The sequence below is a fragment of the Nicotiana tabacum genome, chromosome 10 (genome assembly GCF_000715075.1).
Source record: "Nicotiana tabacum cultivar K326 chromosome 10, ASM71507v2, whole genome shotgun sequence".
Lineage (NCBI taxonomy): Eukaryota > Viridiplantae > Streptophyta > Magnoliopsida > Solanales > Solanaceae > Nicotiana > Nicotiana tabacum.
Genome location: NC_134089.1, coordinates 56,041,348 through 56,064,236, shown reverse-complemented (window position 1 = coordinate 56,064,236; position 22,889 = coordinate 56,041,348). Strand labels below are relative to the sequence as shown.

General features: G+C 39.1%; 1 protein-coding gene across 1 annotated transcript; it reads left to right on the top strand.

Annotated features, from left to right (window-relative positions):
* Positions 1-372: 372 nt before the first annotated feature.
* Positions 373-1,615, top strand: LOC107763055 (RING-H2 finger protein ATL2). Its single transcript, XM_016581477.2, has one exon. It carries the CDS (start codon positions 771-773, stop codon positions 1,455-1,457), a length of 687 nt encoding a protein of 228 aa, XP_016436963.1. The 5' UTR covers positions 373-770; the 3' UTR covers positions 1,458-1,615.
* Positions 1,616-22,889: the final 21,274 nt, after the last annotated feature.

The following is a 22,889-nucleotide window of genomic DNA, read 5'->3' as shown; positions in this document are numbered from 1 at the left end:
GAGTAAAACAAGAACTTTAAAGTTAAATTGTTTTCAAATATAGAAATGTGTCCTTTTTTTTTGTGGAACGAACTAATAAGGAAAGTGTGGCCGTGGAAACAGCCTCTTGCAAAAATGCAGGGTAAGACTGCATACGATAGACTCTTGTGGTTCGGCCCTTCCCCGAATTTCGCACATAACGGGAGCTTAGTGCACCAGACTTCCTTTTATTGCACATAAAATAGGAGACCTTTCCCAACATATTCAGGCTTAGTAAAATGTGGTTAAGATATTACGTGACGATGGTATTTTTCTAGTGGCACAAAAATAAATGGAATAAGAGTACAAAGAACCATATACCGTCCAATAATACAATAGTCATTGCGCACAGTCACCAATAGCTGCCGTCGCCTTCACGAGACCTTTATTTCAGCCCCCTTCCCCTGTGATTGCTCTGTTTTTCATGCATGACTCTAACACTTACCTCCTTAAGGGATTCCCTTTTGACCTTGTAAATTAACCAGGGAAAAAACAAATATACTAATTTTTTACATATATATACTCTCTCTCCAAATACTAACAAATCACCCGCAAATACAGAAGAAATCAAAATTTATTCAGTCTCCAACGATTTTATTTTCACGGAAACGTAATCCCAACTCAATGTTTCTTACGCCCTTGCACCAAATAAGTAGGAATTTCAATTCATAACTTCATTACCATAGAGACTTCTTTGAAAGCTACTTCTTTGTTTCACTGTTTTCATTAAACTCACACAAAGCAACCAAACAATGTTCAGTTCTCCTCCTCCTCCTCCTCCTAGAGAGAACTTCATCCATAGTATTCTATCATATGATAGCAATATCATGCTTGCAGCAATCATATCACTGTTTTTTGTAATTCTCTTTGTTTTACTTCTGCACATTTATGCCAAGTGGTTCTTGGTCCAAGCTCGTCATAGGAGTGGAAACTCTATTTCTGTTTCTCATGTTACCACCACCCCTGCAAGTATGGGTCTCTCAAGATCAGCTATTTCTTCAATTCCTTTGTCCAATGAGCAGCAGGAGAAAGGATTAGAGTGTATAATATGTCTCAGTTTGTTCGAAGATGAACAAGTTTGCAGGAAGTTACCCAAGTGTAGCCATGCATTCCATGTCGATTGCATTGACATGTGGCTATATTCTCATTCCACATGTCCCATATGTCGAGCACCTGTCCTCAATGATCTAAACAACAAGACTACTCTTGAATCAAGTAACCAAGAATTAATGACATCTTCTTTGGCTGATCAAGAAGAATCAATCTCTACATTAGAGATTATTGTTGATGTTCCAATTAATGATCGATCAGAGAATGAGAATAGCTTAAACGTGGATGATCCATTGTCAGTGACTTCTTTGGCTGGTTCACTAAGGAGAATGCTGAGCAGAAACACATCTGAAAGAAGAAAAGCTCCACCATCTGCGAATGTTAATTAACTCGTCTTTATGAAATTGTTAGATTTGAGAGAAGGAGAAGTTCTCTAGTATTTGTACAAATCCAAGAAATAGGTAAACCTTACAATGTTAGTACTAAAAAATATGAAGGAGAGAGAGAGAGAGTAGTTAATTAATGATCAGCCATTCAGCTTTGTTTCTATAGATTCTCGAAATTCAGCTAAGTATCGGTCAAATCTGAATTCGATGCGATTTTCTTTACGCACACGACCGCCCCCACCAAGAGCTAAATTTAGAGCATGTTTGTGCACGGGTAAAATTGATTTATATTAAATGATTGAAAGATTGCGTGTCACGTGGAACCGAAGGCATAAAACAGATGAATCGAGTAAGAATATAAGTCGGGGACAACAATTGCAGTTGGTATTGGACAGATTCCGAAGAGAACATAATCAATAGATTTCGAAGGGAGCATAATCAATAGAAGTAAAACGAATGTTTGCCACCACATGTCATTTAATGAAAAATATTCTCTAACATTAAATAGGCAACTGTTGTAGAAATTTTTGGCATTCATGGCCTGTTGTTACACCTTCATTAATGGTCCCATTTACTGTCATTTAATAGGTACTTGATCCTATGATCGTGTTTTCTAAGTATAGCTATAAATAGTAGTTTCAACAGCCATTGCTGGGGCACGAAATCTCTGGAAAAACTTATGCTATACTTTATTTTCAAGCTAAATGATACAACTTTACTTTCTGTCTGATATTGCTATTATCTCTGTCTTCGGAAGCATTGTTCCCGGAGCCAGGTCTGCCATTTTCTTTTGATTTTAACGCTAAGTCTTATTTTTAATTTAATTTATTTATCATTTTGGATAAAATTAGTTTTCTTGTCTATAAACCACATAACAAATTCAATTGTACTATTTTACGGGTAGACAATTTGATGCCCGCGGGGCTTAGACAATTGTGCAATTTAGTTGATCCTTACATATGTTACTAACTCTTTGATTCTTTGTTTCATAGAAAAAAATCAAAAAATAGTGGCTAACAATGTCAACATCACACACAACATTGACGCACACAAAAATCTGTCTCAACACAAGGATTCAATAAGTGACATCCGCAACAAGGGGGATGTAGCAACTGCGATCCATGGAGGACAATATCCCCGATATGTGAGGGAAGCGATTCCCGATGATGCTGAGGATGAGCATGTTGCAGAAACGATAAGGATCTTGAGAAAGCAGCAAAAGGCCATCATGGCCCATCTCTCAAAGCATGACTAGGTCATGACGGAACTAAAAAAGGCATTATCAGGCGCTTCCAACAAAGCAAACGAAAGAGGCCCAGCTCCTCTCGACGTTCCTGCAAATCAAGTGGTTCAAAGAGTTGATAATAACACCCCGAGACATGAGGTCAGCTTCAACGAATTTGGGGAGGATTGGTAGCTGATCCGGTAACGACAACGGTAATGATCACTTCAAAACCGAACTCATGAGATTCATGAGGGAAATGAATAAATGGATGGATCAGAACGCGAAAGAGTTCCACGCTCGAATGGGTTGAAGGGTTCGAACTCGAAGAAGTACACCCAATTGCTAATTAAATCGAGTGCAACACTAGACTTGATTCTGAAACGATTCAAAATACTAGACATACCGAAGTACGATAGGACTTCAGACCCTGAGGAGCACATCGCAACTTATACAATGACATTGAAAGGAAACGACTTGGCCCGATATTAGATTGAGTCGAATCTGCTGAAGAAATTCGGAGAAACCCTCACGAAAGGGGCCTCGACATGATACTCACTTCTACTCGAACACTAGATAGATTCCTTTCAAATGCTCGCAGATTCTTTCATTAAGGCCCATGCCGAGGCCAGGAAGGTCAATGCCCGGAAGGCAGACATATTTAGAATTTCGCAAGGAGAGTTCGAATTGCTACGTGAGTTCGCGATCAGGTTCTAGAAATAAAGGATGTTGTTACCGGCCGAGCCAGAAGAATGAGCAGCCGAGTCATTCACTAAGGTTTGAACTCGTGGAACTCCGATGCATCCCAAAAGTTGAAGGAAAACCTATTTGAGTCCCAAGCGACCACATGGGTATATGTCCATAACCGCTATAAATCAAAGATAATGATAGAAGATGATTAGTTCGAGTTCCCGACATCAACCAAGGGTCGGGACCAAGACAAGAACCAGGATAAATTCAAAGATGATTTTGATGCAGATCGATGATTTTCTAAGGGCTGATTCTTGCCGAATGAGAGAGCTGAAGGGCGTGAAAACAAAGGGTTCCAGTCCGCAGATAGGTTCGCCCTCGATAGAAGAACTGACCGTGGTCAGAACAATAGGTTGTTGCAAGATAAAGAGGTATCGGGGTCCCGAGATTCTACTTATCCCAGGTTGTCAGAGTACAATTTCAATATTAGCATAGTGGAGTTGGTATTGGCGATGAGCAATACCAAAGAGGCACTATTCCCAAAGAAAACCAAATCCTATCCCAGCCAAAGGGATCCCAATTTATGGTGCAAATATTATGGGACTCATGGCCACAGAACTGGGGACTGTCGTCATCTACGCGATGATGTGGCAATGTTACTGAAGAATAGCCATCTTAGCGAGTTCTTGAGCGACAAAGCTAAGAGCAATTACAGTCGCAACCGTGACAACACAAAAACCTTGAAGATAGGGGAAGACCCTCCTCGACAAACAATCAACATGATTTGCGGAGGGAACAAAATCAATGGTTTAACCTTCGCGGCGGCCAAAAAGATAAAAGTATCGGTAACCCATGGCAAGAGACTCTAGGAAGTCGCTAAAGATGACATCACCTTCATAAAAGCGGACCCAACAGACTTCTTCTACCACATAATGACGCACGCTAATTTCTCTTAGTGTTCTAGATTTTAAGATTAAACGTGTTTTGGTTGACCCAGGAATCTCAGCCAATATCATTTAATGGAGAGTGATAGAACAAGCCAAATTAACTGGAAGTATCATTCTGTCAACAAAACTCCTCGTCGGGTTCAATCTGGAGAGTATGACAACACGAGGGGAGATCTTGCTGCCTATGAATGATGAAGGGGTCACAAAGACTATCTTATTTGAAGTGGTAGACAGTGACATGGGCTATAAGATAATCCTCAATAGACCATGGTTACATGAGATGAAGCTTGTACCATCAACTTATCACCAACTAGTAAAATTCCCGACCCTAGAGGGAATCAAGCAAATAAGAGGAGATCAACCTGCAACAAGACAAATGAACGCAGTGTCAATTTCCAGTAATAAGGTTAAGGATCCCAACAAATTGATATTATTGGAACAGACACCTACTCCAGAGCCGAGCGAGGATGATAAAGATGAGGGAGCATCGGAATTCCACAAGGTACCGAGATACTTTCAGGTACCGGAAGAGACAAACGCCACCAAGTCCACGACGAAAGAGCTTAAACAAGTATCTTTGTTTGAGGAATTCCTGGAGAGAAAATTTCATTTGGGATTAGGACTTAATCCCGAGCTCAGGTAAGGGTTATTAATTTCCTTAAAACTAACGTTAATTATTTTGCATGGTCGCACTCGGATATGAGAGGTATCCCACTAGAGGTGGTCGTGCATAGGCTAAGCCTGGACCCAAGCATCCCTCCGTTTTGGCAAAACAAATTCCCGATAGCCGAGGTCAGAAACAAGTTTGTGAAGGAAGAGGTAACTCGATTAATTGACATATGTTAAAATCGGGAGGTAAAGTATCCCGATTTTCTAGCTAATGTAGTTGTAGTTCCAACAAAGAATAACAAATTTTGAATGTGCGTAGATTACAAAGACACGAGTAAGGCTTGCCCAAAAGACTCGTTCCCACTGCCAAACATTAATCGAATGATTGATGGAATGAACGTGCACGAGTTAATGAGTTTCCTCAATGCGTATTCCGAGTACAATCAAATTAAGACGAACCCGGAGGATAAGGAAAAAACTTCGTTCATAACGAACTTTGGCACATATTGTTATAATATGATGCCCTTCGGTCTTGAAAATGCCAGAGCCACTTATCAGAGACTCGCGAACAAGATGTCCGAGAAACAAATAGGTAAAATAATAGAAGTCTACATTTATGACATATTGTTCAAGTCTTTAAATGAAGGTGACCATTTAAAGCACCTCCAGGAAACCTTCCATATCCTGCTTCCATATCCTGAGGAAGCACAACATGAAACTCTACCCTGAAAAACATGCGTTTGGGGTTAGCTGTGGTAAGTTTTTAAGTTTATTCGTTTCACAAAGGGGGATCGAGGTAAATCCTGACAAGATCAAAACCATCAAGGACATCCCAGACCAGCTGACAAGCGTCAAAAAGTGCAAAGGCTAACCGGGAGATTGGCTGCTCTAAGCAGGTTCATCTCTCGGTCCTCGAAAAAATGTCATCACTTTTTCTCACTTCTGAAGAAGAAGAACAATTTCAAATGGACTCCAGAATGTCAACAAGACTTAAAAGACCTGAAACGTTACTTATCGAGCCCCTCATTACTATCAAACTCGAGGGAAGGTGAGCAACTGCTAATATACTTAGCAGTCTCTAAGGTAGTGGTAAGTGCCGTTCTAGTCTGGGAGGACGAACGTAAGCAATCTCCTGTCTATTATGTTAGAAAGTTTTTGTCAGAAGTGGAAACTCATTATCCGCACCTCGAAAAACTGTCTTTAGCTCTCGTAGTTACCTCTCGAAAGCTTAGGCCGTATTTTTAGTGCCACATGATAGCCGTTGTGACAACCTTTTCCTTGCTGAATTCTCTTCACAAACCTGAGTAGTCAGGTTAGTTGCGAAATGGGTAGTTGAAATTAGTGTATTTGATATTGAACATAAACCTAGGACTGCAATCAAATCACAAATTTTGGCCGACTTTGTGGCCGATTGCAATCTCGCGCTATTGCCTTTGGCTGCAAAAGAAGCGGTGATAGTGTCGAAAATGACATCAGGAGTTTCAGCCTTGTTCACAGATGGAGCTTTCAATGTGAAAAGGCCTGGGATCGGGGTGGTCCTATCACGCCTTCGCGAGAGACCCTAAGGTTGGGCATAAAAACTGTTCTGTTGACTAACAATAATGCCGAGTATGAGGCTTTGATTGTAGAACTTGAGCTGGCCGGAGACTTGGTTTCGAGGTTATTGAAATCAAATGTGATTCCCAACTGGTAGTAAACCAAGTATTTCACCCTATTTTGCACTAGTCAAAACAAGATTCAACTAGTGGTTTCTCTGTTGTTGATAAAAGAGAGTTGCCACCTAATATTTAAAGGTATACTAGGGTACCTATTTAATTGCTAAAGGTTGTATTCTTTATTAGTCTGCTAACATGTGAGATTATGAGTAGGAATTCTTTTTCTTCTAAGGGGAAGGTGTTGGGCACCACTTAAAATCTACCCGAGGTAGCTCCACATGACTTAGACTAGATTTAGGACTAATTATTTGTACTATGCTTTAACTAGTGTTTAGAAGAGTGTGGCTTACCTTATTTTAGAGCATAATGCGTATAAAGAAGGAGTGTAGTTTAAAAAGTTATGAGTTTATAGAAGAATCTTAGAAAATAATGTTAGTACATATATGCTTGAAAAGAGCTTTGGGAGATATGATGTTTGTATGAAAATATGTAAAAGAGAAGCTAAGTTAAAATACTTTGTTTCCTAAATCATAGAAGTTCATACTCTAATGAGATGTTATGAGAGAAAGGCTAAGATATATCTTGGTTCTTAAATATTAAACCTGAGGAGATTGCTTGGAAACTTTTGTCTGGACGACAACACCTTGTTCTTTTTTCGAAATGACTTTATTTTCTTTTAGAAAATTAAGCACGCGACTCAGTTCTGTTTTTTTTGAATGGGGGACTGCCACCTTTTGTTAGTCCTTTGAGCCTCAAAATCATTAAGAAAGAGTTAACAAGGCATAATGAATTAATAACAACTCATGATTAGCGGATGTAAAATTAATTGCTAACTAAGACTTCTTTTAATCCAAGGTTCTTTAAAACTTGCTTAAGTTGTTTTATGAATTAAGAGTTAAGATAAAGCATTCAATCCAATATGTGCTTGTTACATACATGTGAGATAAAACAACAGGGACACAATAAAGAATAAAGACATAGTGAAATTATAGAATAGCAATATTAGTAAATAAAGGAGTGGAGGGAAAGAAAGGACTCTGGTGTTTGGGCCTCAAAGAGGCAGGCCCAGCAATACAGAGACAATCAACAACTAACTCTAGACCTTCTGAGACATAGCAGGGCTATATTTGCGCCTGAGTTCTTAAAGAACTCAGCAGGCCGAATCATTGTACATGTTTAAAAGAAGAAGAAAGTCATTAGAAATATAATATCATATACATGATCTTGAATGAGAACATACAAGCAAAGAATAAATGGAAGATAACTAACAATATTTAAATACTAAGAAGGTAATGCTAATGTGGTGGTTATGTATAATAAATGATCCATATTTAACACCTTTCGTTGTCATTAAATACTAAACCTGAAGAGAATAATAAGTGTCAATAAATTAAGGGCTAAGGAGAGAATTTCACTCAAGGTCGATTCCCCCCTTTGAATCCCTCGACACTTCAAAATTCACAAGGGTCTCAAGGCCCAGGGCAATGTTTGTGCCAGGGAGAGCAGCCCAACCTAAAGTAAAACTCTACTCCCAAATACTCCTAACCACTAACTACTCATTTTCACTACAGGTTTAAGTGCCAATAAGGCTCTTTCAATGAAAACCAACTAATATGAAATTCCCTACATCAAAAGCATACCCTATTATTAATAGAATAACACAAGAAATAGTTTGTTCTTCATGACTATGTTTCCAGTATTAAGTGAATGAAACATATATTGAACAAGTTTAAAAGTCAAGTTTCTAAGAAAATATGGAGACATGAACACTTATACTATTGTTGCTAAAGAACGAAATAACTAAAGTCACATATCTTACAGACAGATAAAAACACATAGTTTGGAGCTGCAATAGCTTAGGAATATAGATGATGTTGCCCTAATAGATTGATCACATATTAGTTTAACATTGAATATTGTCATTAGCACATACATAGGTTGATAATTCTACTTGGAACCTTTTGAAATCCTTAGTAAGTATTCTGACAATGACATAGGCAAGTTATTGTATTCAATCAGTAAAAAAAAGATGTTTCTCCAAGACCAGATTCAATTTAGACGAACAGAAAAAGAGTGAACTTAGTGTAGTTTCAAAACAGTGTTCAAAAGTATGAAGTCATGAGGGATAAACAAAGATTTATGCCAAACGTTCATTCATCCATACATATAGAGGTTTCAACCAAAGATATGACCTCACTAGATAGGATGATCCTCAAGCATTACAAAATCGGATTGTCAGTATCATTAAAGATTTAAGAATAGGGAAACACCATACTAAGAAGACTTAACTCAGTTATAAAGACTAGGGTTAATAGCTACACATGATGGATTTGTATTCAAGTTACAACGACAACTAGCATTAAACTTCATTAAACACAACCACAATCTAATTCATAAGAGGTAGCTTGATCGTAAGAAAACATGTGCAGAATGATCACTGATGTTCACAGAAGGTTCATCCTAGTAAGACTGTTTATAACTAACAGTTAGACATGGATATACAACTTTTATAGTGATGACTCAAAGAATACTTAAGGATTAACAAGCACTTATGTAAAGAAAGGAAGCATTTTGAACACTCAGACTTCACAAACCTTAACAAAGTGTTGCAAGGTTACAATATGTATTTTCATTTATGTTCTAACTAGAAACATCTAACATCAAACCTAAGTATAGAATAACAGAAGTCAAAAGAATATGGCGTGATAGGTATGAAGATCATAACAGAACATTAGAGGAAAGTCTGAAGTCTAGGTAGATATGAGAAATCATTAAGGCATGTTAAGCTGCTTAATCACATAGCATGTTTAATATTGAATTGAAGTCATTAAGGTCACATAGCCACTCAATCTGTCATGACACAAACTGGAGGGTCATGACTAGCACCCGGGCCATATTTGCCGAGCACCAACGTATATTTTATCTAACCTTCCTTATTATCTTTAAGGGCCGACAAGATTAATATAAACGGTAGAAATGAATCATGAACAACCAACAATAAAAGATAATGGCATGAACATACATAACATGGGATAACCAGACAGCCAAGAAACAATATATAAGGTACAACCTACCACGCTGCCATGAAAGACTATACAACAAAAATCAGTTGACAAGGCATACCAAGCTATACATGAGTCGACATCTATCTATGAGCCTCTAAAGGAACATAAGTGCTGCAACATTTTCGGAACAGAGCCCCGATATACCCATAATGTCTATAACAAATATGCATACTAAGATCATGGCAAGTTTGGAGAAAGGATATCGCCAATAACCGCTGAACTGGGCAGCCTACTATCGTGGGAGAGCTACGTCAACCCATCTATCAAGACCTGCATCACGACGTGCAACGTCTACAAATAAAAAGGACTTCAGTACGAATAAAGTACTGAGTATGTAAGGAAGGGAACCATAAGTACGAAATATAATGTAAGCAGGGATAGAGAATATAAAACCTGTAACATTTGGGTACCTCTGAGGGCTACTGACATGAAATGCATGATACATATGTATATAAACATAAACTTTTAAAACATACGCCTCTGTGGCATCATCATCTTCATATCGTACCCAGCCATAATAGACTCGATAAAAATGTACCCGGCTATCATAAGGCTCGGTAGAATCGTACCCGGCCATGTGGAGCTCGGTAAAACCCAACTGATCAGTGGTTGCACAATAGGTGCCATACCCGGTCGTCTATAGCGCGGCTCGGTAGAGTAAAATAGATACATATATATAATGCATGATAGACTCATTGGAATAATATTCTGAACCTTTCGAAATGACGTAAGGTTGGTATCCTCTATACACGTTATTACGACTAACTCTTCATCATGAATCTTATAAGAATAAGGAAGTACCAACAACATTGATGTGATGACCTAAAAGGTCATCACTCGTTTTGAAAGTAAATTCTATATTCCGAGGCCTTAAAAACCTCTTTTTGTCTCACCTCAATTTACGTGTGCAGTCCAGGCACATTTTCGGAAAGCTTTTATGTGAAATCTAAGTAAAATAAGGAAAATGGCCTTTAAAATTGAATAAAATTGACTTTGGTCAACATTCTTGGTAAACGGACCCAGACATGTGATCTGACGATCGCATAAGGTCCGTAGTAAAATATGGGACTTGGGCGTATGTCTGGAATCGAATTCCTAGGTCCAAAGCCCGAGAAATAAATTTTTTAAAGAAAATTATTTTCTGGAAAAATATAAAGGCTTTTAGAAGTGAATTGATGTAATTTGTTGATGTTATCGGGCCCGTATCTTGGTTTTGAAGCCCGGTACAAGTTTAAAATAATAATTAAGTTGAATCTGTGAAGTTTGATAAGAATTAGAGTTCGTTTGGTATAAATCGGGCTTTTATTTGGGAAAATGCAAATTCTGATGTTCTTAAGTGATTTCATGAATTTGAGGTTTAATTCATAGTTGTTGATGTTATTTTTATGATTTGATCACACGAGCAAGTCCTTATGATGTTTTTGGACTTATGTGCATGTTTGGTTTGGAGCTTCGAGGGCTCGGGTGAGTTTTGGGTAGGCCACAGAGTGAATTTGGACTTAGAGAATGGCTGTTGTAGATTCAATGATGTTGCAGGCTCTGATCTCGCAATTGCGAGGTTAGGCTTCGCAATTGTGAGCCCAACAGGCTTGTCAATTGCGAGGGATTGATCGCATTTGCAATGAAAGCCCAGCCTGCCAGTGTTCGCAATTGCGAACACCCCTTCGCAAATGCGAAGTCATCAAGGGAGGGACAGTATCGCAATTGCGACTATTTGTTCGCAATTGCGAGGTTAGCAGAAAATGCCTAGGTTTGCAAATGCGAGGCCTTGTTCGCATTTGCGAGCTTCGCAATTGCGAAGTACCTATCGCAATTGCGACATCTGCGACCAGTTAATTGGGACTTAGACAGATTTTTCTTTATTTTTCAAACTCTCTCAAACCCTAAGGTCTCTTGGGCGATTTTCTAAAGAAAAGGTTTTCTCCAAATCAATTGCAAGTTATTTCTAACTCATTTTCTTTAATCTATAACATTTTTTCACATGATTTCAATTCAAAATCAAGGATTTTCAAGGGGGAAATTAGGTGTTTTGGGTAGAACTTAGGATTTTCAAATTTTGGGGATTTGGACCTCGATTTGAGGTTCGATTTCAAAAAAAATTATATATTTTAGTTCGTGGGTGAAGGGTAATCGGGTTTTGGTTTGAACCTCGAGTTTTGACCATGTGGGTCCCGGGTCAATTTTTCTTGACTTTTTTGGGGAAATCATTAGTAAACCTATTTGCATGCATTGGAATTGATTCATTTAGCATTTATTGATATCGTTAAGTAAATTGTGGCTAGATTCAAGCGAATTGGTGGTGGAATGAAGAGGTAAAGCGGTAGTTGAGGCTTGAATTGTGTTCGTGGCATTGAGGTAAGTATTTGGTCTAACCTTAGCTTGAAGGATTAGGAGTTATGTCTTAATTGCTATGTGTTAATTGTTGAGTACACCATATAGGTGTCGTGACGAGTATCTATACGTTGGTGTCAAGCATGCCCGTGAGTCTTATACTATGATTGATGTGACTCTGTTTCGTATTGTTCATGCTTTATATGAAGATTTCTATTGTTGAACAAGGCTTGTGGAAGTATTGTTGGTAATTGAACATTGTAGAGTGTTGGCTCAAGTTGAGAATTGAGTTGTGAAGTAAGTCTGGATAAGAGAAGGGGTTTATGATATTGTCTCCCTTGCTGGGATGTTATTGGTTTTGATATATCTCCCTTGTCGGGATGTTATTACTCATGATATTGTTTCCCTTGCCGGGATATTATTGTTATGCTATTGTTTCCTTGCCGGGATTCTATTGTGATTTTATTGATTTTCTTGCCCGTATTGCTTTGTGATTGTTGCTTGGGTAAGGAAGAGTGTAAAAGCATGAAGGGTGATGCTGTGCATGATATTTGTGAGAGAGTGTTAATGCACAAAAGGTGATGTCGTGCCGCACGATATACAATGCCGTGCCATGATATGAGTGATAATGCACGAAGGATAATTCCGTGCCATGATTATGTGAGGTAAAATCATGAAGGGTGATGCTGTGCCGATTATATTGATTCTTATGGTGAGGACGAGAGTAAAAGCACGAAGGGTGATGTCGTGCATTTGTCTTTAATTTCCTTATTATTGCTTACAGTTGAATTTTCGTGTTCCTTTCACTTCTTTATTGAGATTTTGTTTGTACATGATATTTTCCCCGAGCATGTTTCCCCTTCCCATCTTTAACTGCTAGTTTTTGTCATTATTACTTGTTGTATATGATATAACTGCACAGGTTTATTTGGTAGTCTTGTCCTAGCATCGTCACTACTTCGCCGAGGTTAGGTTAGACACTTACCAACACATGTGGTCGGTTGTGCTGATACTATACTCTGCACTGTGTGCAGATCCGGTGCTGTAGTTTTTGGACCAAAGTGAGTTTGCTGCCTTCAATCCATCAGGTGACCCGAGGTAGTCTTGTAGGCATCCTCAGGCCTTGGCGTCCTCTTCCTATCTAGTTTTTCTCCCGTTCTTTACTATTTCAGAGACAGACATGTATCTATTTTGTCTGGATCCTATTTGTAGTATTCTTAGATAGTCTGCGAGATTGTGACACCAGTTGTGGGTGGCTTATGTTTATTGAATTATATCGGTATTATTTTAAAATTGTTACCTTTAATTCTTCCGCTTTATTATTTTCACTGTTTATAAAATGTTAACTCACAATTGTTAAGGGATTAAAAATGAAAAGGTTTAAATAATTGGAATAATTGGCTTGCCTAGCTTTCTTTAATAGGCGCCATCACGACTCCCGAGGGTGGAAAATACAGGTTATGACAAGTTGGTATCAGAGCTCTAGGTTGCTTAGGTCTTACAATTCACGGACAAGCTTAGTAGAGTCTGAGGGATCGGTACGGAGACATCTGTATTTATCCCCTAGAGGCTACAGAGTTAGGAAAAACTTCACATCTATTCTTCTCTATCATGCGATTTTGTTCTCTCACTGCTAAATTGAACTCTCTACTCTTGTTCTTTCACGGATGGCGAGGTCATGTACGGCTTCTTCAGCCTAGCGGCAACTCAGACTGGTGATGGATCAACTACATCTTTAGATGTCTTATGGAGGTTGGACAGGTTCACCAAGCTTTTCACTACTACTTTTGGTGGTACATCTTCTGAGGATCCCCAAAATTATTTGGACAGCTGTTATGAGGTTCTACGGAATATGGGGATAATGGAGACCAATGGGGTCAACTTTGCTACTTTTTGTTTGTCTGAATCCGCCACGACTTGGTGGAGAGATTATTATTTGGCTATACCAGCTGGGTCACCAGCTTTGACTTGGAATCAGTTCTCTTAGCTATTTCTGGAGAAGTTTCTTCCTATCACTCAAAGGGAGAACTATCAGAGGCGATTTGAGCGTTTCCAGCAGGGTTCTATGACTGTCACTCAGTACGAGACCAGATTTATTGACTTTGCCCGTCATGATCTTCTTATACTTCACACTAAGGAGAGAGAGTAAGGAGGTTCATTGAGGGACTAGTTTAGCCTATTCGATTGCAGATGGCTAAGGAGACGGGGAGCAAAATTTCTTTCCAGGATGTGGCCAATGTGTCTAGGAGAGTTGAGATGGTTCTATCACAGGGGAGTGGTCAGGGGTCTGACAAGAGGCCTTGTCACTCGGGCAGGTTCAGTGGTGCCTCGTCTAGAGGTAGGGATTATTTTGGTAGGGGACATTCTTCCAGGCCATTTCATTTAGCACTTCAGGCTTCTCACGGTGCTCTAGGTGGCCGTGGTTCTCATATGCAGTATTTAGATTAGTTGCCCTACAGTGCACTGCCAACTCCCATCAGTGCACCACCAGCTCCCTTCAGTGCACCGCCAGCTCCCATCAGTGCACCTCCGCTCTAGAGTTTTCAAAGTGGTTATTCAGGCTGTCAGGTTCAACAGTCTTAGTAGCCGAGAGCTTGCTATACTTGTGGCGATACGAGGCATATTACTAAATTTTGCCCTCGAGCACCGAGCAGCTTTCAGCATCAGGGTTCCCGTGCTATGGTTCAAGCATCGAGTGTTCCACCGCCTGCTCAACCAGCTAAAGGTGGGGGTAGAGGTGCTAGAGGTGGAGGTAGAGGTATTAGAGGTGGAGATTAGGCCACTAGAGGTAGAGGCCAGCCAGCAGGAGGCCGTCCCAGAGATGTAGTTCAGAGTGGTGGGGCCTAGCCCCGATGTTATGCTCTTCCAGCCAGGCCTAAGGCTGAGGCTTCCGATACAGTTATCACAGGTACTGTTCTGGTTTATAGTAGGGATGCTTCAGTTCTATTTGATCCACGATCTACATACTCCTATGTGTCATTTTATTTTGCACCGTATCTGATCAAGCCTAGTGATTTTTTGAGTGCTCCTGTATATGTGTCTACATTGGTGGGTGATTCTATTATGGTATATCGTGTCCATTGTTCATGTATAGTTATGATTGGGGGTCTTGAGGCTCGACTAGATTTATTACTTTTGGACATGGTTGATTTTGATTTCATATTGGGGATGGACTAGTTTTCACCTTACCACGCTATCTTGGACTGTCATGCCAAGACTGTGATCTTAGCCTTGTCGGGTTTACCTCATCTAGAGTGGAGATGGACTCCTGGTCATTCTACCCGTATGGTTATCTCATATATGAAGGCTCGGCTTGTCGTGCCCCCTTTTCCCCTCTTTGCATCAGGAGATCGGGTTTATAACATTTTGGGTATAGGACAAATCAGTCCTTTTGGGAACTAGGTTTCCATTTGAAGAGTCACCACCTAATGATTTAAGGTGCATTAGGACACCTATAGGGTTCATTTCTAAGTTTGTTTGATAACCAGAGATAGGATAAGGGCTTGAAATTATCCCAAGGGGAAAGTGTTAGGCACCCCTCAAGATCCACTAGTGTGGTTCCCGACCAGACAGTTTTGTGAATTTGTACAATTAGCAAATAGACAAGTATAGGCTCAAATAGTAGGGGATTTAGGTTTAAACACATAAGAGTTTGAAAGAACAATTATTAAAAGGTGAATTTTGAAAAGAAGTCACAGTTCTACAAATACTTGAGAATATAAAAAGGAAAGGGGGGAGGGGGAGGGTCCTAGGTTTATTTATAATATGGATCACATCAATGCGATACCCGGTATGACACTCCTCAGAAGAAGGGATACACGTGGTATTAGCGCACTGGTCATCATATCCATATCTACCATTCCCACCCCATTAAGGTATTAAAACGCGGATTGGTCTCGACCTCTATTGCATGATATTACCCATCCTATTCCTATCAGTCCCGGAGGAACTTAGGACAACTATTCTTATAAGAGGGAGGATTTTGGGCTGACTCTTGAGTTTTTAAAGGTTAAAGACTAAGGCGACATTCAAAACACATAGGACTGCACATTAGGGGAAACATATAAACAACTAAGAGGCTCATATATACCTCCTCAAGTAAAGCATATAAATAGCATGGCTTAAACACATTTAGGGTCAGAATTTAAAGTACTAAGGCAGGGGAGTTTTAATTGTTGAAGCAGATCAATTTATTACATAACTCAGATAAGAAGTCCGAATCAGGCCAGCCTGCTGGTTGTAGCCGTTGCTAATTAAACAAAGGCGGATTCAGTTTTGTTGTTATTACCTAAGGCTTGCCTAAGTGTGTATTGGTGATGTCCTATAAGCATGATGTCTATTACTGATTAAGAATGCAGCAAAACAATGACAATTTTAAACGAGCGATTTGGATCCTATAGGTATGCTATCTAAACTGTATTAATAAAAGAGTAGGTTGTTTAAAACTAATTCAGAACACTACGAGTTAAACTGATTTTTAAACTAGACTGGTTTTAGATCCTATAGGCATGATATCTATTATTTCTGATTTTTTATTTCATATAGACATGATATCTAGTTGAACGAGAAATGAAGCAGACAAGACTTACTTGAAATTTCTATAGGCATGATTTCTGTGAAAAATACTGATTTTAATCTTATAGACATAACATCTGATTATAGCCATTTAGATCTTATAAGCATGGTGTCTAAGTGTGGTAATATAACATACAGAGTTCATTAAACAAGTCCTATAGGCATGTTCTCTATCTGCGTGAAAGTGGAGCATGAAGAACTTGAACTAAAACAGAACAGATCTTATAGGCATGGTGTCTACCCTTCTAATAGCTAAACATGCATAGTTACCCCATCCCTTTCACTAGCCCACCACAATATTTGTTAAATTATTACAGACCAAGTACTGAAACAGAAAAGTGCAAAATAAGAAGTTACAACCATAAAAAGCCTAATTCTGACTTCCTCTCCGAGTTATGGAATAAACCACCTCAAATGCCACTTGTTTCAAAGTCTTTCTCAAACCTAGGTGTGTCAAAATTCCCTAAGGGTCTCAAGGGACCCCGGGCAGTGCTTACACCCAGGTTTGCATAACCAGATAGAGATGAGTGCAGTGTGGAAGGGTCAGCCCTTATGTGTCGAAGTTCAGAGGGAGCTCAAGGGTCCAAAGGCAAGGCTCACACAAGAGGGGCACAACCTAGGTTCTAAGAGTATAGTGGAAGTGCAGAAATAGAGATTTATTTAAAACTGTGTGAGAATAGTAAGGGATAAGGGTGATTTGAAAATAGTAGTAGTAAAACTATAACTACATAGAATCAATAATTGCACCAAGGGGTCAGGGGTTTTGGGAATACATTGCATGAAGCATATGACCCAGAAAGGGTAAGGTTTGGTCATGCACATCTATAGATAATGTTGGCATGCCCACAAACCAGCCAGAGAACACAAACACAAAGAGGGGATGTGGGGTTTTGGGATTCATACACATAGGAGAGCATTAATTTAAAAGGGAAAGGGAACACATTTCAACATGCTAGTAATGTAACATGACTGCATAAACATAAGCAGAAATAGACAAACATGAGAGAAGTTGGAACAATTACAGAAAACATATTGTTGTTGATGCTTGAAAATGAACTAGGACATACCAGTAAGAAGCAAAGTGCAGAAAGGAAAAGTAAGCAAATTTTCACAGCCTAGCCTTGTCTTTCAGCCGGCTAGACAAAGCAGTAGCACAAGTAATAGTAGAGAAAAGAGAGAGTTTTGAGTGAAGTGTGTGTTCTGAATTCAGATGGTTCGTCTCTTTGAAAGAAAAGAGGGTGGGTATTTATAGTTTTGAAAACAGGTGAAGAATAAGGTAATAAGTAAAGTCTTAATACAAACATGGAAACAATCACAAGTCAGAATCAATTAACCCAAGCAATTCTCTTTAATTAAGGAATCTTTGTTTAACGGGTAGCAGCATGTCTAATTAAGGATGGAAAATCAGTTTGAAAATAGATTTATTATTGCCATAAAAGGGGTAGTAAAAGCATGAAGTAAACAATCAAGTCTAAGTACAAAGACATGCTTATGTTGGAAAAGATTCAGTAAGGTAAAATATCATAGTAAAGGAAATGGATCAATTAACTTTAAACAGATAAGTAGAAATTAGGGCTCGTAAAAGAAAAGCTTTTGCAATCAGTCACAAGACCAAGATCAAGCAATGAAGAAACATGATTCTGCACATCAGTATATAAATAGAGTGAACAGAAGTATCAGACATGCGAGGCCAAGCACATTGGCAAAAGAAACAACATACAATAGTAGTAGAAATAAGCATAGGATTCAGTAGTGAGCAAAGTTAGATAGTCATGGCTCACACGTATAGCCAAAGTGAAGAAGAGAGTCAAAACAAGTAAAGGTCTCACAGTAACAAGTGAGGAAAACCTTTTAAGAAATTAGGGTTTCAACAATAGTCGAGTTAAAAAGATAGTGAAACTTAGAATCAGATAGGTCGCATAAAAGAAAAGAGAGTCTGAAACAAGGAACCTTTAATCGAGTCAAGTATACTTTCAAACAAGCAGGCTCAGACCAAAAGACCTAGGGTTTTCCACAATAATCGAGTTTAAAAGATAGTAAAACTCCGAATCAAATAAGTCAAACAAGAATGAAGAACTTAATCGAGCAAGTACACATTCAAACATGCAGTTTCAGAACTCGGATGAGACAAAAAGGAACTAGGGTTTTAATATGCTGACTCAAGTAGAAGGAAATCATAACAAGCAGTTTGAACATAGTAAAACCATAAAACAACATCAAGAATCAAAGAAGAGATTTTTTAAAAGAGAGGTTAAGAGAAACCCTAATCAGAGAAAATGAAGGGTAGTTTTGGAAGAAAAGTTGAAGAACTTTCGAGAAAACACTTAAAACATTCATATCAAGTATAGATCTAAAGTAGATCTGAAAGAAAAATCAAAAGATCTTAAATATTAGGGTTTCGGAAAACCCTGAAAAGGTGAGAAAGACCTTGAAAGTTTCCAATCTAACCAGGAAAGTCAAGGATCTACCTTGAAAGGCCATGAATGGCCGGACAAAGGTCATGGCTGGCCGGAAAAAAGCCATGAACAGAAGTCGAGCAAGGGCTGGACTAGATTCCCTCGAGGTCTGGCCATGAAACCATAAAAACAAGCACTCAGGAGCCGTAGGAGGCTGATACATATCTCAAATGACCATGAGAGGCCATGGATTAGGCAGGGGTTGAGATAGATTAGGGTGGGGTTAGATGGCGACGGCTAGGGTTCTTGAGAGGTTTCAGAGAGAGTTGAGAGAGAAAGGGGATTCAAAGGCGGCGGATGTTGAGAAATGATTTAGGTTTACGGGTCGTTCAGGGTTAAAAAAGGAAAGAGATGACGGTGGCCGTTGATCTAAATGATCAACAGCTAGGATGAAAGAGGTTAGGTGGGGAATTCGGGTTGGGTCGTTTAAATGGGTTAGGGGTAGGGTTTGAGTTGCAATTGGGATGGGAAATTGTATCTAGTTTGGGCTCAATTTTAGGCTGAAATTGAAAGCCAATCTGGCTAGATTTTAAATAGCCATTTTCCCTATTTATTTTATAAAAATAGTAAATTAATTTCAGAAAACAAATTAAAAGTTCTAAGATGATTTATAACATATAATTAACAATTTTAAATATAAGACTTGATTTTATGAATATAAAAGCATTTAAATCTTAAAAGAGGCTAATATTGTAATTATGTGCAATTTAGCTTAAAAATACTAAATAAATTTGTAAAAATATGCAAAATTTACCTTAACTATATTCTAACATAAATATGAAATTCCAATAAATTAATTACCAAAATAATAATTTTGGAAATAATTATTAGGTTTTATGGATAAAAAAGGGAAATAAATTGATTTTAAAAACCTTTAAAAATTATGAAAAAATAATGTGTGTGTGTGTGTGTGTGTGTGTGTGTGTATATATATATATATATATATATATATATATATATATATATATATATATATATATATATATATATATATATGCCATTTTGAAGTTATTTTGCATATTGAAAAATATATAGAAAAAAATTGGGTATCAACAGCTGCCTCTCTTTACCCGGGAAGGATGAAAGAGTTGTCGGGTAAAGATATGATGACCAATTTTGACCGAACGAAACAGTTCAAAGTAGATAGGCTGCACCCTGGCTTCTAAGCTGCGTACATATCCCTGGTTTTACAGGAATCATGCCATATGTAGTTCAGGATCCGTCGGCGGAGTATGCCGATGGAGACTTTCCAAGAATGGATGCAATATCCAGGACGGGGTGAGTGGGCGGCTTGTGAGACTGGTTAAGGTTTGATATGGCTGCAGGAACTGGAGCGGGATTGCTCCTACCGGGATAGCTGTTGCTCGCCGGTGTACCTGCAATTAGAAATAATATAAGCGTATGCTGTGTATAAATTTAAACATGATGCAAATTCCCGTCGGACCATGAATGTTTTCTTTGGACGGTTAGGATGACATACTTTAGACTATGACGTCCTGGGACATGAAGCGTACAAAAAAGGATTCACAGGCCATGAAATGATGCTCTCGGGCTGGATGATGCCTCCGAACCATGATGCCTTTGAATAATGATATGCAAAAGATTAAAAGGGATCCTTAGGCCATGACATGATGTTCTCGGGCTATGAAGATGATGCCTCCGAACAATGATGTCTTCAGACAATTTGGCGATCTTTCAGCCCATGAGATAAAGTATGTGGCAATCTTTCAGCCTATGCGATGCAGTATGTGGCGATCTTTCAGCCATGCAATGCAGTATGAGGCGATCTTTCAGCCATGTAGATGCAGTATGAGGTGATCTTTCAGCCATGAGATGTAGTGAGGTAGTGTTTAGCCTTATGCAAGGATGAAGGCAGTGTTTAGCCTTATGCAATTCAAGTGCAGATGGAGGTAGAGCTTAACCTCGGAAGGCAGAATGATAGCCTTATGCAAATTGGGAGGTAGAAAAGTAGCCTTATGCAAGAATACAGATGGAGGTAGAGCTTAACCTCGAAAGGCAGAATGGTAGCCTTATGCAATGCAAAAATGCAGATGGAGATATTGTTTAGTCTCGGAAGGCAGAATGGTAGCCTTATGCAAGAAAAATGCAGATGGAGACAACGTTTAGTCTCGAAAGAAAGAATGGTAACCTCATGCAAGAAAAATGTAGACGGAGACATCGTTTAATCTCGGAAGGCAGAATGGTAGCCTTATGCAATGCAAAAATGCAGATGGAGATAAAGTTTAGTCTCGGAAGGCAGAATGGTAGCCTTATGCAAGAAAAATGCAGATGGAGACAGCGTTTAGTCTCGGAAGGCAAAATGGTAGCCTTATGCAAGAAATAAAATGGCAAATGGTAGTAGAGCTTTCTTAGCTGATAGTAGATTGCGACATTGTGATTGCTGGGGACATTGTGACATGCGAAATATCACTGGTGTGTGCGGATAGCAAAGGTTGGTAAATGCAACGGTTCTGAGAGTTGTGTTCCTGAATAATGTTTGTCCCATGGGTGTATAGTATGTTTGATGATTTCGCAATCCAAGTGCCTGCATCCAAAGAAAAATCGTGAGTTTTGTAAAGAGGGAGGTTAATTCGTATCCCCGCTGGCTTTGCTTGACCTTGCTCGACTTTGATCTGGTGATACTGTATGTATCATTAGGGTAGTGTTGCTAAACAAAGCAATTTCAGTAATATGCATGATTTTGTAAAAAATATGACATAATAATTTTCTAGATGAACCAACGACTGTGACGTGGTTCGGGACATTGCAACCTCTCTTGCTACGGAATTTTGAGGGTCCCCCTCAAAATTCTGCCCCAATTTAATGGGTTGACGCTTCTGACTATTGCTTGCGACGATCGGCTGAAATTACTTCGGAATTTTGAGAGTCCTCCTCAAAATTCTGCCCCAGTTTCCAATTGCGGGGGGAAATGAGAATTTTATTGAATTGTGATCGAATGCATAGGACTGGCTACATATCCCCTCTTAAATGGGAATCAGGTCAGGCGTAGTTCAATTTACATCATATAAGGAAATCATAAAGATTACACATAGTAACGCTTGACTGCATCTGAATTGATCGGCTTTGGCCAGACTTCTCCGTCCATTTCTGCAAGTATGAGGGTTCCTCCTATCAAAACTCGGTGAACTATGTATGGACCTTTCCAGTTGGGAGAGAATTTCCCCTTGGCTTCATCTTGATGCGGAAAAATTTTCTTTAACAATAGTTGCCCAGGTGTGAACTTTCTCGACTTGACTCTTTTGTTGAAGGCTCTGGACATTCTGTACTGGTAGAGCTGACCATGGCAGACTACATTCATTCTCTTTCCGTCTATATGGGCTAGTTGCTCATAACGACTTTTTACCCACTCTGCATTGTCGAGCTCAACTTCTAGTATGATCCCTAGGGAAGAAATTTCTACTTCAGCGGGAATGGCTTTCTACTTCAGCGGGAATGACATCCTCTGTACCATAAACCAACATATAGGGGGTTGCCCTAGTTGATGTGCGAACTGTGGTATGATACCCCAATAGAGCAAATGATAACTTCTCGTGCCACTGTTTATGCTTTTCTATCATTTTCCTTAATATCTTCTTGATATTCTTATTGGCAGCTTCTATAGCTCCATTCATTTGAGGCTTGTAGGCTATGGAATTCTTGTGTTAATCTTGAAGGTTTCACATATAGCTTTCATCAAGTCACTATTAAGGTTGGAGCCATTATCGGTAATGATCAACTCTGGAATCCCGAATCGACAAACAATGCGGTCGCGGACAAAGTTTGCCACGACTTTCTTAGTTACTTCTCTGTAAGATGCTGCTTCGACCCATTTGGTGAAATAATCGATTGCTACTAGGATAAACCTGTGCCCGTTTGAAGCAGCAG